The 15,528-nt window shown below is 56.3% G+C and overlaps 1 protein-coding gene across 1 annotated transcript; it reads left to right on the plus strand.

The window, feature by feature from the left end:
- The first annotated feature begins 787 nt into the window (after window positions 1–787).
- On the plus strand, window positions 788–13,669 carry DAO (D-amino acid oxidase). The gene is made up of 11 exons (XM_074606406.1): window positions 788–930; window positions 2,348–2,551; window positions 2,673–2,787; window positions 3,163–3,239; window positions 3,657–3,722; window positions 4,535–4,589; window positions 5,074–5,178; window positions 6,305–6,387; window positions 8,127–8,244; window positions 9,170–9,268; window positions 10,846–13,669. The coding sequence occupies exons 2-11, from the start codon at window positions 2,358–2,360 to the stop codon at window positions 10,975–10,977; spliced, it is 1,044 nt and encodes a 347-aa protein (XP_074462507.1). The 5' UTR covers window positions 788–930; window positions 2,348–2,357; the 3' UTR covers window positions 10,978–13,669.
- Window positions 13,670–15,528: the final 1,859 nt, after the last annotated feature.

The following is a 15,528-nucleotide window of genomic DNA, read 5'->3' on the forward strand; positions in this document are numbered from 1 at the left end:
AGCCCTATAAAGCCTTATACCCTCCCAGGCCGTCCCCGTTGACCTCTCCGGGTAAAGCATCCTTCTGCTCAGGGCAGTCTGTGCCTTTTGTGGGACCGAATTCCTGTTGCTTGCAGTGGGTCGTGCTTGCGTGGCTGAAACCCCGGGCCCAGGACTCGGAGATGTGTCTGCAACTTGACTGTGTGTGAGATTAGTTCCCGTTTTTTCTTTTATCCTCATTACCTCTCTTATAAAAGCCCTAGGCACAGTAAAATCCCAAATTGTAGTGGCTCTGCCCAAGCATGACCTGTGCTTCCAGGGCTGCCTCTGCTTCTGGTAATGGTATCCACACTGACAGAAACCTGATTTTTCAGCCCAGAACCCAAAGTTGTGGGTTTTGTGAAGGGAGAGGCAGCTTAGAAATGACAAATGAAGGCATCTGACACCAGAGAGGGGGAAGCTGGGTGGCACAGCTCCTGAAGTCTATCAGAAGGCAGGCAATGCTGTTTCTCTCATACCACACAAAAATCAACACCGAAGTAACCAATTTTCCCAGATCCTGCAGGAATAGGGTGGTTGGGGAGTCCCATCCCCGTGTCCCCATTGTCCAGAACCTGTCATTGGGGCAGCCAACAGTCACCATGGTGACACGTGTCGATGATGGCGTTTTGCCACGGACCGTGGTGCCCCCGTTTTCCTTTCAGAGGCGCGACTCCAGGGCCGGCTGCCAGCCGTGTGCAGGGTCCGGCATGGGGAGCTCCACCTCCCCGGGGCCGGAGCACAGACTTTGGCCCCACTGCCCAGGGGCGGGCTGTCATCCCGCTGCCCTTGGCACTTAGACCTTGCACTGCGGGCAGTTCGCTGGGCTGTAAACAAGCTGCCCTGTGAGGGTGGCTCTGTCGAAGTCTCTGAAAACCGCAGCGGCTGCCCCGAGGACCACGCATTCTGCAGGTAAGCTGGTGAAAAACATCTTTCTGTTATTTATTGAGCAGCGAGGCAGATACCTCCCTGGCTGGTGCTGCAGGGGCAGCCCAGGCGCGTCCCTGCGGCTGCAGGTAGAGGAGGCAGCCCCAGTTCCTGCCGGCCGTGGGTTATAAAACCACAGCAGATGGGAAGCAGTGCGGCTCTCCCGCTGCCATCCGTGCTTCGCCATCCCGATGACTCATCCCTCCATCCCCGCAAATGTCACTCCCCCCGTGGGCTGCTTTTCACAGCGGAGATGCTGCACTTCACCTTATCCAAATAAAACCGTGGGCTAGAATTTACTTATGCTGCCCAGAACTAGGTCTGGCGTGATGGGGGTGTCCATCCCCCTCCCCACACACTGGCAGCTGAGCACCCAGGATGAGGTGATCCACAGGGTTGTACCCACAGCCCTTCCCCAAATTGGTCCTTGTCCGCTCTCTGCCCAGATGGTGACCATGGGGCTTTTTCCAGGCTGCAAGGCAGGAAAGCTCCGTCAAGAGGGAAGAGTCAGGGGACGGAGGGGGGCTGCAGACCCTCTTTGCAGCTGGCGTTCACATATAGTGGTTCTCCCAGCCGGTGCTGGGGGGAGGTTGGGGTGGTGGCACAGTCGCCCTCACGCGCAGGCAGTCCCAAGGGCAACGGCAGCGTGAGGAGCCGTCCTTGTATTTATCACATCTGGCATTACTCCCTGGAAAACACCCGCCATTTCCCATTTCCTTTATCTGTGCCCACATCTTTTGTCTCCAGCCCGTGCCAAGGGCTGGGAAGAATTTGGAGCACCCCGCAGCGGGGCTGGGACACTGGGCACGGAGGGCTCATGCCATCCCGTGGGAGATGGTCCAAGTGGGTGGGTGCACCCACCTCTCCCCAGCTGCTCGCCCTCGGCGCGCTGGTTGCTGGAAGGGAGAGAGGAGGGCGCTGATGGCGGAGCCGATGTCTGTGCCACTCTGCCCGGTGCTGCTGCAGGGCACAAAGCAGCCACGGCTCTTTCTGCCGGGCAGAGGAGCGTGGCCATGGGCAGCTGAGCCACAGCATTCCTGCTCGCCAGCGGCTACAGCATGGCCAAGGGTAGAGCCAGGGATGCCGCCCCGAGCACAAGAGCTGCAAGCAATGGAGAAATGTTGCCCTGCCTTCATGGCAAGCTACATCCTTCCCATCCACGCTTTCAGTGCCTGGTCAGCACAGGGCAGGTGTTGAAGGGGACTTTGGAGGCTTTACTGAGAAATGCACACAAAATGCACCAAACGGCAGCTCAGCCCCATCCCTGCAGCCCAGCTCCGCTCCAGCAGCAGAGCCAAGGCTGGGTCAGGTCCTGCGGGAACCTGCGCCCTCTCTCTCGGGAACCCCCAGCTTCTCCGAGCAGCTCCCCAGCCCCGGCACTGTCCTTCTCTCCCCTGCAAAGAGCCGGAGCCATGCGTGTGGCCATCATCGGGGCCGGGGTGATTGGCCTCTCCACCGCCCTGTGCATCCACGAGCAGTACCACGGCCTGGTGCCCTCCCTGGAGATGGAGGTCTATGCGGACCGTTACACGCCCCACACCACCAGCGACGGGGCGGCCGGCTTGTGGCAACCCTACCTGAGCGACCACGGCAACCTGCAGGAGACGTAAGTGAGGATGATGATGATGATGATGAGGAGGAGGAGGAGGAGGTGGCTAGTGCTGTGTCCCCATTGGGCACAGCTCCATGGGGCTGGCAGAGCCACCGCTCCCCTGTTTTCATCACAGGCTCTGGAATAAAGAGACGTTCGATTACCTCCTGGGGCACCTGGGCTCAGCGGCAGCGAAGGAAATGGGACTTTTCCTCATTTCTGGCTACAACCTGTTTACGCAGCCGGTGCCGGTAAGGAGCAAGTCACAGCCAGGGCTGGGAAGGGCTCCAGCTCAGAGGCTGCCCGGGGGCGGGCAGGGTTGTACTTCTTCCCAGCCGATGTTCTGAATGTTTCTAAATCCTTCCAAGTTTGTCTTGTGACAGTTTGCCCTGGGACTCGGTGTTTTCTGTGCCCCCGGTGCGATGTTGGTATGGAGTGAAGGGCTGAGCCCTCCGAGGGTGGGAGCCGGCAGAGCGTCGCCAGCCGGGCTGTGCTGCAGCCACACGCCCGCCCGCTCCTTCGGGATGGGCTGTGTGGCGAGGATGTCTGTCCCCTGCACCTCCTGTCCCACCGTGGCATGGCCATTCGGGTCCATTAACGAGCTCAGACCCTTTTCCCTCTTGCAGGACCCATCTTGGAAGAACATTGCCCTGGGATTCAGGAACTTAACACCAAAAGAGCTTGAACTCTTCCCTGGTTACAGGTATTTTTCAGTCTGTTTTCTGGAGAGTCACTGATGTGCTTTCCCCAGGTATGGCTGGATGGTCTCATCCAGCGAGGATGAGAAACTGCGAGTGCAGAAGTGGCCTTGCTACGTTTCAACCGCTTCCCTTAAAATAAGTAGGAAACACCCCAAACAAACAAAAAAAGCATCAGCCCGGCATATAAACCATTCCAGCGCCGCCCTTACTTCACCAGATATTGTCAAACTAGGGGGAAGGAAATCAGCAGAAAATGTTTTATGCTGTAAACAAGAGGGAAAAAGTCATGCACTTGTTGTGCAAGGGAGAATTGGAGTCCCGGAGGTACAGTGGCCGTCGGGAGCGCCGGGGCAGGAGGTGGCTGCTCATGTAAAGCTGCTGTGGGTCCTTAACGGCGTCCTCTCCTCGTCTGGTTTCAGCTACGGCTGGTTCAACACGGCGCTGATGCTGGAGTGCAGGAGCTACCTGCCGTGGCTCACCAACAGGTGAGTGCGGGGCTGCCGCGGTGCCGGGGCTGGGGCTGTGCCGGTGTGGGAGCCCTGCGGCTGCCCCCGATTTCTCATGGGAGGCAGGTGTGGATTTTCATCCTGCACATCAGGTGTTGCCCCGGATCCTTCCCTAACGCCGAGTTGGTGGCTGAGTCCAGGCAGCGCTGATTTTAGGTGGCCGCCCCGTGTCCTGCGGCACCTCCGCCCTGCTGACGGTGGTGGCTTGCACGTGCCAGCACCCACAGGGGACCTGAGCATCCTCCCCGGCTCTCAGCAGCCCTCACCCCGTGCCCCGCAGCAGGGCCGGTGCAAGGGCATGGCAGGACGCACCAAAGGAGAGAGGAGACAGGGATGCATCCCTGGGAAGTTGGGAAAGGGGTCTGGAATTCCTGCTTGTTGCCGCAGTGGGGTAACAGGCTCCCCACTGTCATAGTTAGCCCAGGAGTGTCTTTTTGTGCGACAAAAATAAAAGTAATGGGATGCTTAGAGCTGCGTCTGAGCACTTTTAGCCATGGGAGTATCTGGGGCTTGGTTCTGCTCTTGTCGTTTCTAACGAGGGGCGGGTGCCCTGTCCGCAGCAGAAAGCTCCGATGCCGGGCTGAGCAGGGCTGGTCACCCTCGGTAGCTCTGGGCCGTTAGGGAAATGAGCTAATGACGCGAGACCGTTAGGAACCACCAAGAAGACCACGGGTGTTTATTACAAGGAGCAACAAGCCGTATTTATTCTGGGTGTCAATGACAAGCGCTAATTTGAACAGTACATTTGCTTTTAATTTCCTGGTAATGAATGAACTTGTTCTTCTTCCCAGGTTAATGCAGAGAGGAGTGAAGTTTTTCCATAAAAAGGTTGAATCTTTCCAGGAGGTGAGTGGTGATGTGGAGCCGGGGCAGAGCGGGCACGGCCCCGTCCTGGCGTGGAGAAGCAGCCTGCAGTGGGCACCTGCTGCTCCGGCATCTTCCTTGGCACAGCCAGGACAGGGGACAGCAGCAAGAGCATGCCAAGATCTGGGAAAAAAATTCCACCAGGAAAGAGAAAGGCTCTTGGGCATCAGGAGGTGGCTGAGAGGGGTTGGGGTAGCACGTTTGGCCGGTTGCTGAGCGAAGATGCAGCCAAGCGTGGGCAGTACGGCTTCCCCTTAAACTGCAAACATTCTCCTTGCCTGCACACATGGGGTCCCTGCGGGAGCCGTGCCGGGGAAGCGATGCCCTGGATCCGGCCCTTATGCTTTATTCGTTACCAGACTGTTGGACCGAGTTCTTGGCTGGGCTTCGCTGCAGGAATCTCGTGCCCGCCGTGGGCAGCATGGCTGTGTGCGCGGCTCACCGCGCCGCCTCTCTCTCTCCTTAGATGTTTGCCCAGGGCGTGGATGTGGTGATAAACTGCACCGGGATGCGTGCGGGGGAGCTGCAGCCCGACCCGGAGCTACAGCCCGGCCGTGGACAGGTCATAAAGGTGAGGAGGGTGCGGGGCTTGTGCCCTCCCTCTTTTTTCAGGAGGAGTCCTTTGTTAACCACGTAGCTGTGCCCTCCAGGGCAAATCATGGGTTTGTGGGCTGGATCCACGCTGGGATCAGGTCCTGATTCCCAGCAACTGTTGGTCATGTGTGTGGAGGCCAGAGCAAAAAGCCTGGATCCTGTTCTTTGTTCAGCCGTGGGGATGGTCAGGCCAGGTTGGACGGGGCTTTGAGCAACCCGGTCTAGTGGGAGGTGTCCCTGCCAACCGCATCCTGGGCTGCATCAAAAGAGGTATTGCCAGCAGGTGGAGGGAGCTGATTCTCCCCCTCTACTCCACTCTCGTGAGACCCCACCTGGAGTACTGCGTCCAGCTCTGGAGTCCTCAGCACAAGAAGGACACGGAGCTGTTGGAGCGGGGCCAGAGGAGGGCCACGAAGATGATCCAAGGGCTGGAGCCCCTCTACCGTGAGGACAGGCTGAGAGAGCTGGGAGGGTTCAGCCTGGAGAAGAGAAGGCTCCGGGGAGACCTCAGAGCGGCCTTCCAGTACCTGAAGGGGCTCCGGGAAAGCTGGGGAGGGACTCTGGAGCAGAGAGTGTAATGATAGGACGAGGGTTAATGGTTTCAAACTGGAAGAGGGGAGATATAGGTTGGATATTAGGAAGAAATTCTCTGCTGTGGGGGTGGTGAGCCCCTGGCCCAGGTTGCCCAGAGAAGCTGTGGCTGCCCCATCCCTGGAGGGGTTCAAGGCCAGGTTGGACGGGGCTTGGAGCAACCTGGGCTGGTGGGAGGTGTCCCTGCCCAGGGCAGGGGGTGGAACGGGATGATCTTTAAGGTCTCTTCCAACCTGAACCATTCCATGATTCTATGGTTATTTGGGGAAACAGAGACTCACGCCAGGTAGGAAGCTTCGCCGCTTGCCTACCTGCCCTCCCCTCTCCCTCTCTTCCCACGGCAGTGCAGGGAAACCAGCCCCGGCTGTACATAGAGCCTGAGCAGAAGGGAGGGCACCACGTGCAGACCCCAGTGGCCACACTCGCCGAGCTGCCCACGTCCCTCCCGCTGCCCCCCGAGCCAGGGACCCCCCTCTCCGGCTCTCCCTGACCCTCTCCCCTTTGTCTCCCAGGTCCTGGCCCCGTGGGTGAAGCATTTCATCATCACTCACGACATCAAATCCGGTATCTACAACTCGCCGTACGTCATACCCGGGTAGGTGACAGGGGGCGAGGCAGGGTCCGGCTGGCGTTAGGGACGCTCTGCTGCCAGCGCTCCCAAAGCCCCAGCTCAGGCTGACATCTGCCCTGCAGCAGCCCCGGCTGGGGCTGGTACCCGGCCCGATGGCGCTTTTATTTGCTGCGTGGGAGGAGAGCAGAAGGATGTGGGCAGGCAAAGCTCCTACGGTCAGCACAGAGAGTGACCCCGGCTCGGCACTCGGACACAGGGAGGGTCCAAGCTGGTCCTGGGATCCTGGGATCTCGGATCAGGCAGCACCACAGGGCTTTGGTGTCCCTGGTCCTGTCCTTTTCCAAGGAGCAAATCCCACCAAAGCAAAATGCCAGTCCTGGCCAGGTCCTCAAAAGAGCCAAGCACTGACAGCGGGGCAAGCATTTTGGGAGACATATTTTATTTTCACGTTTTTACCCAGTTCTCTCGTCAACGGTGTTGACGAAACTGCTGTACAGCAGCTCATTGTGGGGAAAAGCTCTTCTGATTCGTGTTCCCGTTAAAACCAGTGGCAGGAATCCTTTTTACTGTAATAAAAGCCTACCCTAAAAAGCTCAGCCTTCCCTACACTGTTACCCTGAGCTGTGCCGGTGGCTGCTGGTGAGGCATCTCCTGAGAGCATCCTGTTCGGTTTAGCACCCACACAGGGCTCCCGGCCACCTCCCGAGGAGGAGACCCAGGGGAAAACCTTATTTCTGTGTCCCCATAGGGGTGCGAAGGGCTGAAACAAGATCCTGGCCCCAAAAGCACCATCTCCCGAGCTCAGCAAGCGGCAGTGGCTGTGCCCGGGCAGAGCCCAGCTTCCAGCGCTTCCCTTGCACTTTCCACCTGCTTCCCACCAGCAGCTTTCTTTGGGGAGTCGGGATCTGTTTGAGACGGCAGCGTATGCGTGTACCCAGGGAGCTAAATTACAGGATAAAATAAATACATGTCTGCTGTTCATCCCGCCTCTGTTTCCTCCCGAGAGCGGCCATCTACCCTGCTTTGGCAACGGAGAGGCTTTTTTAAGCTGTAACTTGAATGCTGCGTTTCTGGCACTTCCTATCGTGCTAATATTTCGGGGTTAGGCAATAAGCCGTTATGTAAATAGGAACTTTGCATGCTCACAGCCCCCAGGCAAAGTATTCCGAGCGATTTCTGATCGCGGTCCCAGCTCCGTATGAATTTCTCTCCCCGTGTTTATTTTAGCTTGAGCTGTCACAGCCGGGCAGCGGGCTGGCTCCCGAGGGAAGCAGCCGGGTCCAGCATTCCCGCATGGAGGTCACTCTTCCATGCTGGATTGCTCAGCCCCGGGGGCTTGCCCCCCCGCACGCCCCCGGCATCCAGCCCTTTTGTCTTTGTGCTTCCCAGGGCTCATGCAAGGTTTTGGAAGGGTCCAGCAGGTACAGACACCCCCAGCGCCCCCCAGCCTTACCCTGTCTCTCGTCCTTTGTTAATCCGCGGGAGTTTTGGAGCGGCAGCAAAAGAAATCTGTTTCTTTGTGTTCTCCACTGCAGGCATCCCATCCCTTCCAGCAGGAATATGTTTCTCCAGTTTCTCCAGCAGGAATATGTTGCAGGCTCAGGGTGTAGCAGGATCCGTAGCAGGATCCGTAGCAGGTTCCATAGCAGGATCCATAGCAGGATCCATACATCACTCACGCTCAGAGTCCCTCCACGTGGTGGCCCAGCAAGGGACGGCTGGGGACACTCCCCATCATTTCTCTCCTTTGGTTTTTGGTGCAGGAGTGAGTTCACGGTCTTGGGAGGCATCTATCAGCACGGCAACTGGAGCGAAGAAAACAGCGCCCAGGATCACAAAACCATCTGGGAGAACTGCTGCAGGCTGCTCCCCGCTCTCCGGGTGGGTGATCCCAAAGGAATGCCCACCGCTGGGCTGCGGGACGAGGCACCCGTGGGGCGGGAGGGGACACGGAGAGCCTGGGTGCTCCGGCGCAGCTGAGGCTGGGGACAAACCACAAAATCTGAACCTTTATATGGTGCCTTCAGCAGGCCAGCAGAGCTGCAAAGCGACCATTGCTTATGCAGCGAAAGCCACCGCGCCAAGAAACACGCTGTTGACGGGTGAATTGTGCACGTAGAGTAACCCCGGGCAGCACGCAGCACTCGATAAGAGGGTAACACACGGGGCGGTGGCACGGCTCGGCGTTTGTCAGTGCTCGTCCTGCCCGTGGAATCATAGAATCATAGAGTCATGTAGGTTGGAAAAGACCCTTGGGATCATCGAGTCCAACCATCAGCCCCACTCTACAAACCACCTCGGGCTCTGTACACCTGGCTGGTCGCCAGGCCGGGTCTGGGGTTGGCGTTGCTTTTGTGACGAGGTTTGTAAGGAAAAATTACTCAAAAAGCTGGTTAAGAACGACAACAAAAGCTTTGGGAGGTCCCAGCCCTTTGGTCATGGTGTGTGTCCCCCCACCGGCCTTTCGGCACTGCTGAGAGGCCGGTGAGCGGTGAGACTGGTTTGTGTCGGCTCCTGGCGCTGCCGTTGCGCCCCACGTCAGCAGGAAAGGCAGCGCGGGGCTTCGGCGCAGCGGTTTGCCTCCCCGGCTCCGCTGCAGGCTGGCCATGCGCGGGATGTGATCCCGAATTGTTCCGCCCAGTTGCCCCTTTGGAGCATCACAGGAGGCGGCGCAGCCGCAGGGATGGGGGGGTCCCCCCCGCTCACCGTAAGAGCCCTCATCGGACAGGACACTTGGTGCCGTGACGTTTGGCTGCCGTAACCCGGGGAGATGCTGTGCGGGCGCTGATGGGCTTTTTCCTTTCAGGAAGCAAAGATCGTACAGGAGTGGAGCGGCTTGAGACCAGCGCGTCCCCGGGTTCGCTTGGAGCGGGAGACCCTCCGCCACGGGCATTTCCAGGCCGAGGTACCGCGCGCAGCCCCGAGATGTGCCGTTAACCCACAGGGCCGTTAACCACCGCGCTAATTGCGCATCAGTCGCTGCGACCCTGGCAGTGCGGCACCGACATCCAGCTGACGCTGGTGCTCTTCAGCCCACAGCCGTGCGGCCCCGCATTCGTCAGTCCTCCCTCTGTCTCCCCTCTAATAACGGGCCAATCTTTGAGCCAGTTTCAGCCCAGCATCGGAGATAAGTGTCAAAGACATTGAGTTCTGTTGGATTTTATGGGGAGATTGGGTCGGGAGCGCTCCTGCCAAAGGAAAACCTGCAGCTGGAGCTTAGTCCTTAACAGACACCAAAAAACCCATACGGGAGAAAAACTCCGAGGCAGCAAACCCCACGGGCTCTGCTGCTCCCAGAATCACAGGAGGCACTTGTGAACCATGTTTCGGTGTCAGCATTTAAAGCGGCGCAGTTTTCTGCTGGGAGCCCGTAAACGTACAGCCCTTGTGCACGCGAACGTCGTGTCTCCCTTTAATAAAACCCAATATGCATTTTTTTAGTAAAATGCTCACGGCCTCCAGCACTGATGCCAGGTTGTTGCTGCCAAAGCCTGGACGTCTCGAGGTTTCTTCCCATTTGAAGCTCAGCAGCAGCACGGAATGAAACGCGGGGAAGGCACCGAGGGCCGCTGTGGGGCCGGACCTGCCCTGGGGCTCGGAAAAATTCAGCTGCCTTTGTGTAGGTGAAGCTGGATGCCGAGTGTAAAGCTGCCCCAGGGCGATGGCTCTTTACATTGCCTTGCACTGCTAATATAGCTTTTAAGAGAAAGGAGACAGGGATGGCACGAGTGTCAGCGTGCCACCTGTTCTCGGACCCTCAGCTCAGCACCCTCTCACGCAGGACCACGTCAGTCCTTGGCGCTGCTGCCCGAGCGCTCCGCAGCAGCCCTGCAGAGGGAATCCTCCGTTTGATCGCGTGTATATGTCTATAGCTTAGAAGAGGAGATTAAAGCTCCAAAGGGGATGGCGACTGCAAAATGTAATTAAATGGAATGAGAATATATTCAATTTTTAGCTGGAGAATCTTGGAAAGAAATCGGTGTACTCAGGCAAAGCCCGGAGCGTGGTTTAAAGCGGTGCTGTATTTGAATGAATTTGTGGCTCGCTCTGTTCCTTTATCAGCGCACGGTACCTGCGCTGCCCTGGCATGGGAGAGGTGTAGCTATCGATCCCGGCCGTGGGCCAGGGCTCCTGCTGAAGCACAGCGATTTACCTTGGCAGGAGCGAACTCGAGGTGGGATGGGACGTGTTCTGCTCCGAGGACCACGTCTGCGGCCCCGCTGCTGCCTTTCCCCAGGGCCGGAGCAACTGCAGAGGATGCTCCGTGGCCCCCCTGAACCACCCAGAATTCCTCCTGCCTCTGCAGCGGCTTTTGGAGGGAGGGAAGGAGCAGTGGGAAGCGCAGTGGGAGCTCCCAGATCGAGCGGTCGATCCAAAGACACCAAGGACATTCCCAGCCACCGTCGTGGCTCCTTGCTGCCCTTAACCCCAGAGAGCTCCAGCGCAGCTTTCCCAGCGCTGATCCCTTCTCTTCTCCCCCAGGTGATACACAACTATGGCCACGGCGGGTTCGGGATCACCATCCACTGGGGCTGTGCCATGGCAGCAGCCCGGCTCTTCGGGAGCATCCTCCAGGAGAAGAAGCTGGCCAGCCCGCCGCAGCCCCGCTTGTGAGTCGCCTGCTCGCCCGGGGATTATCGTGACAGCAGTAGCTTAGAAATCACTGCAGAAAGACGCAAATAACACAGTGATACGTGTGGGCCTCTCAACTCCCCCCCTCCCCTCGCTCCAGCACCCGTCCGTAGTGTCTGGTTTTCAAGTCGCTGCCAGTTCTGTGGCTGCCATTTGCCAGACGGCTGCGTTCCCCCCACCCTGCCCTTCCCCAACCTGCCTAAAGGAAGTGCTTTAAAATACGAACTAATTATCTGTGGCAAAGTGCGCTTCTGTCCCCGGGGGGATCAGTCTGCAAAGGGCAGGCAGAGTTCAGCTGGAATCTTCCTGGTGCTGCAGTTCGTCTGCGCCACGGGACGGGATCTGAAACCAAGCCCGTGCCACCTGAGGTCTTCCCTGCCTGCTCCGACACCCAGCGTGTAATTAGATTTGCAAGCTTCCCCCAGGAGGCAAAAGCTCCTTAGTAGGAAGAAGCTCTGAAGCTCCCAGGGAAGTAACAACCGCTCTAAAAGCACGTGTTTCAGTTACAATTGCCTGCTTACGTTCATGCCAGGACAAAGCATGGGTCTGGTCTATACAGCACCTGGTTAGTGTATCTGGCAAGAGACAGCAGCCCTTGCCTAAAATGGGCTTTCCAAATGATGTTTTTAGCAACAAAAGCAACATGTTCCAGCCCTGTGTACTTGCCAGACTCTATATATAGCAGAGAGCATACGGAAAATAGCTGTTCTCGTCCCTAAAACTCCCACGGGCCCTTTGGTTTCTCATTTTCTCCAGCCGTGAGACGCGCCTGGAGCAGCAGCTCTGAGAGAGGAGGTAGCTCGGGGCGGGTTGTGCCTCCCGAAGGAGTTGGGGACGACTCCCAGGGGGGTATGACTTTCGGGGGGCGTTCAGTGCCGCTGCTAGGGACCCCTAGATGCGCTGTTCTGAAGAGAACAGTTTGGCCCATTTTTCCACGCCGCTTGTTTTTCCTGCTCTAAAAACCACCACAGACAAGGTACTGAATGGGCAAGAAGCATTAGCCTCAAATCCCGAGGCTGTCCCGAGCCCAGCACGCGGTGCCTGGCTCGCTCCGCTCTGCAGATAAGCCAACTGGTTCTTACTCATCTGTGATGCAGCTTCTCTCTCCCCCTCACTGCGTGCGCCAGAAATAGCTCATCGCCCTGATTTGCGATGCCCCGGGCAGCTGCACCCAGTGAATGAGAGATGCTGCGCTGCAGCTGGGCTCCTTCCACCTCCTCCTGGGCACCTGGATTTAAAACAGTCCCACAAAAAGCGCCCCGGAGCGGCTCCCCATCGAAGGGCCCGTCTCCTGATGTGCTGCTTGTTTCACCGAGGAAAAGAGAAACTCGTGAAGGCTTTTTAGGCAGCGATCCGCAGGCAGCGCTGCTGGAGACGGTCCACGCTCAGGAGAAGTGCTGCCTCGTGGACGCGTTCGAGACTTGTCTCATTTTCAGCAGCGCTGTGGAGGTTACCCTGGCCCCGGGAGACCTTCCCGCAACCTCGTTTTCCACCGCACGCGACGTGACCATTGTGTGCTCCTCCAGCGTACGCACCCTTGGCAGCCAGAGAGCTCTGACGAGCTTCGCTGAGCACATCTGCTAATTGTCTGCCCTTTTACGAAAGCGGCGATGGTTACTCTCACCGTAAGGGTCGGAATTTCTCAGCAGCTGCTGCCCGGTCCCCTTTCCTGCCTCTCTTCCTTCTGTAAAGGTGCGAGAGGGTTGTCTTTGCCTCTGCTGTGACACCTGCGGCGCTGGCAAAGTGGCGTTGCGCGGGAATTCTCATTCCTGGGGCACTGGAGTCCAAGGCAACACTTCGCTGTCGAAGGCACCAGCAAGAGCGGGAGCCCAGGCCCTCTGGCTGCAGTTGTGGCCTCCTCACAAAGGTGGTGTGTGAGGAGATGTGGTGCTCCTCACATCCTTGGGAAGTACAAAACGCCTTCTGCTAGCCGCGGAGAGGTGAGAGCAAGCTCTGTTAGCTGCTACGGGGTCATGGCACAGGTCAGGGCAGACCAGGGTCCGTCCTCGGAAGGCAGCGGAGTGTGGGGGGTGTTGAAGAGCCTGCTGATGTCTGGTGAGGAGCCTGCTGATGTCTGGTGGCCGAGGCACCTCCGCACTGTGCTTAAAAACCCAAGGGGGACATAGGAAAACCAGGCGCCCCTGACACGTCCGTGTCAGGTCCAGTCTGTCTGTCAAAGGGGTTTCCCGCTTTATCTGGCAGCTCACCTGATATATCGCAGCCACATTCAAAGGCGTATGATCAAGGAAAGGACAGAAAAAACAAGAAAACAATAGCTGGAGAAAATTTACCACTGATTAATGCTAAACCTGACGGTCTGTGGTAGCGCCTCAGTGGAAGCCATTCAGTGAAACGGCATCCACCCCATTTCACTTGTTCCAGATATGAGATGTTAAGGACCACGTTCTCCTCCCATTTGCACTGCTGTAAATCCCAGACCCCTTCCCCGATTTCGGAAGAGCTAGGCTGGGTAGCAGGAGTGCAGCAACTTGCCAGAAGCAGTCGATTCTTGCTGATCTTAAAGCCTCTAGGAGCAGCTGATCTGTCGTCTTAGGCAGGCGCTTAGAAAACAAGCAGAGATGATGAGAAGTGTAATTTTATTTGCAGTCTAATTTTGCTTATTTTCTAAAAGGCCAGGATTTAATATGCGTGCACAATAAAGGTAGTAACCAAATATCTCGCGTGTGATGCTTTCTCTTCTTAATGACGGCATGGAGAGCGTCTCAAATGCTAATTCCATAGAAACAGCCCCGTAGACCATCATTCCACGTCTCCCCACACATTTTGCCGGAACACTTCCCCCTGCAGCAGGAAAGAGCCGTCATTTCGGATTCTGAGTAGACAAATGAACCTGAAATACCATTGTGTGGAATTACCCGGTTGCCTGCATGTTGTTGCTAACAGCCCCCGGCCCATTAAGAACTCGTGTTCCCGTACAGAAACGTTTGGGACGCTCTCCTGTGGCTGAGCCGACGGCCGCGTTTTGAGACGAGAGCGACAGGGAAGGTGTTTGACACTGCTGGCAGCAGAGGTGAAACCCCGCGGGACAGAAGGGTCACGAGATTGGAGTTCGCTTTTGTGGGAAGGGTACGGTAAGAGGGAGGCAGCGGGACGCCAGGACGGCTACTGCACCAACTGTCTCGAGAAGCACAAAGCCCCATCTCCCGCGGCCGGCATCAGCACATTTTATGAACTCGGAGTTCTCAACAACGATTGCCTGTGACACAGAACAAAGCTGGAAACACATCAAGTATCAGTAAAGTTATCCTCTGTAAGCAAACAGCAGCTCTGGCATTTTGGAAAAGAGAATGAGCTGTAGAAGCGGCTGCGGATGCCAAAAAGTTCACAGAAAACACAGAAGAATGAATATTCTCCCCGAGTATTGCTTCCACGATACGAACCCTGCCGTGGTTACCAACTGTTTCCATTCCCAGAAATAAGACTCTTCATCCCGACGGACCGGCGGCGGCGGCACAAGCTGTGAGCAGGGAGATTAATGCGCGCCGAGAGGAGAACACACTGTATTGGCATGCAAAGGATTTGCAGCTCGTTAGTCATTTTGACTCGGACAGGGACAACCCTCTGTTTGGAAATTACTGGACATCAAAATAAGAGTATCTTTAAAGGGCAGCGGAATGCAGCCAAGGTTATGCGTTTAATTATATTTTATAAAAACAAGAGATGGAAAAGAGAAAAGTTTACATTAAAGAGTAAATAAACAGAAGGAACTCTCCCCGCCCCGAAGTCCGGACGGACGCTCTGCCACCTCCTCCCAACATGCCTTTGTGATCCCCAAGCACATATTGCAGCGTTAAAGGCATTGCTAGAAATCGCCCCCGGGCAAGGAGCAAAACTGCCCGGTTTGTATTGTCCACACTGAATTAAAAGCAAAGCGCAACTGGAGATCTTAAGATAATTTTAAAAATATTGAGCCGTAGTTATCTGTGAGGTTACTTGAAATGCAAACACGAATCCTGCGGCTTTTCTCCCTGTCCAACCGCATCAAACACGCACGCGAGAGGAGCGAGACCTGCCACGTGCCGAGCCCTCGCACATCCAGCTGAGTCCGCCCAGCAGCGCGCGCCTCGAAGCCCTGAACATCAAGGCGAAAGAACGGTAAAGTTACGGACCCTTCCTAAAAGTCCCACAGAACAGCCACGAGCATTTTTACTGAAAAAACTATTTATTTGTTTAACATAAAATATCTAGTGTGGAATTAAACTATCCGGTGTGGCATCAGTAACATAGGAACAAAAGGAGTATTTTACAACAAGCTCGATATACACAAAGTTTTTTAAACATTAAAATGTATCCAGCTTAGAAACTGTACATTCAAACACAGGAAAAACATTCAACGTTCTTTCGGCAAGCATTTAGGAATAATAAATCATTCCATCAAAGCACACTTGGAGAATTATTTTTCCCACAACAGCTTTGCACATTAATATATCGGACAGTTAGCAAATCTCTGAATCCCACAGTTCTGTTTGCTCTCAGGTTTAATTCAAAATTATCTCACTTTATTGTTTTAAA

This window comes from Larus michahellis, chromosome 13 (genome assembly GCF_964199755.1).
Source record: "Larus michahellis chromosome 13, bLarMic1.1, whole genome shotgun sequence".
Lineage (NCBI taxonomy): Eukaryota > Metazoa > Chordata > Aves > Charadriiformes > Laridae > Larus > Larus michahellis.

Excerpts from the sequence above, each read along its gene's own strand:
- DAO (XM_074606406.1), top strand. The coding sequence starts at position 2,358 with ATGCGTGTGGCCATCATCGGGGCCGGGGTGATTGGCCTCTCCACCGCC. Across the intron at positions 5,179-6,304 it reads GCCGTGGACAGGTCATAAAG|GTCCTGGCCCCGTGGGTGAA; the intron begins GTGAGGAGGGTG and ends TTTGTCTCCCAG. Across the intron at positions 6,388-8,126 it reads TCGCCGTACGTCATACCCGG|GAGTGAGTTCACGGTCTTGG; the intron begins GTAGGTGACAGG and ends TTTTTGGTGCAG.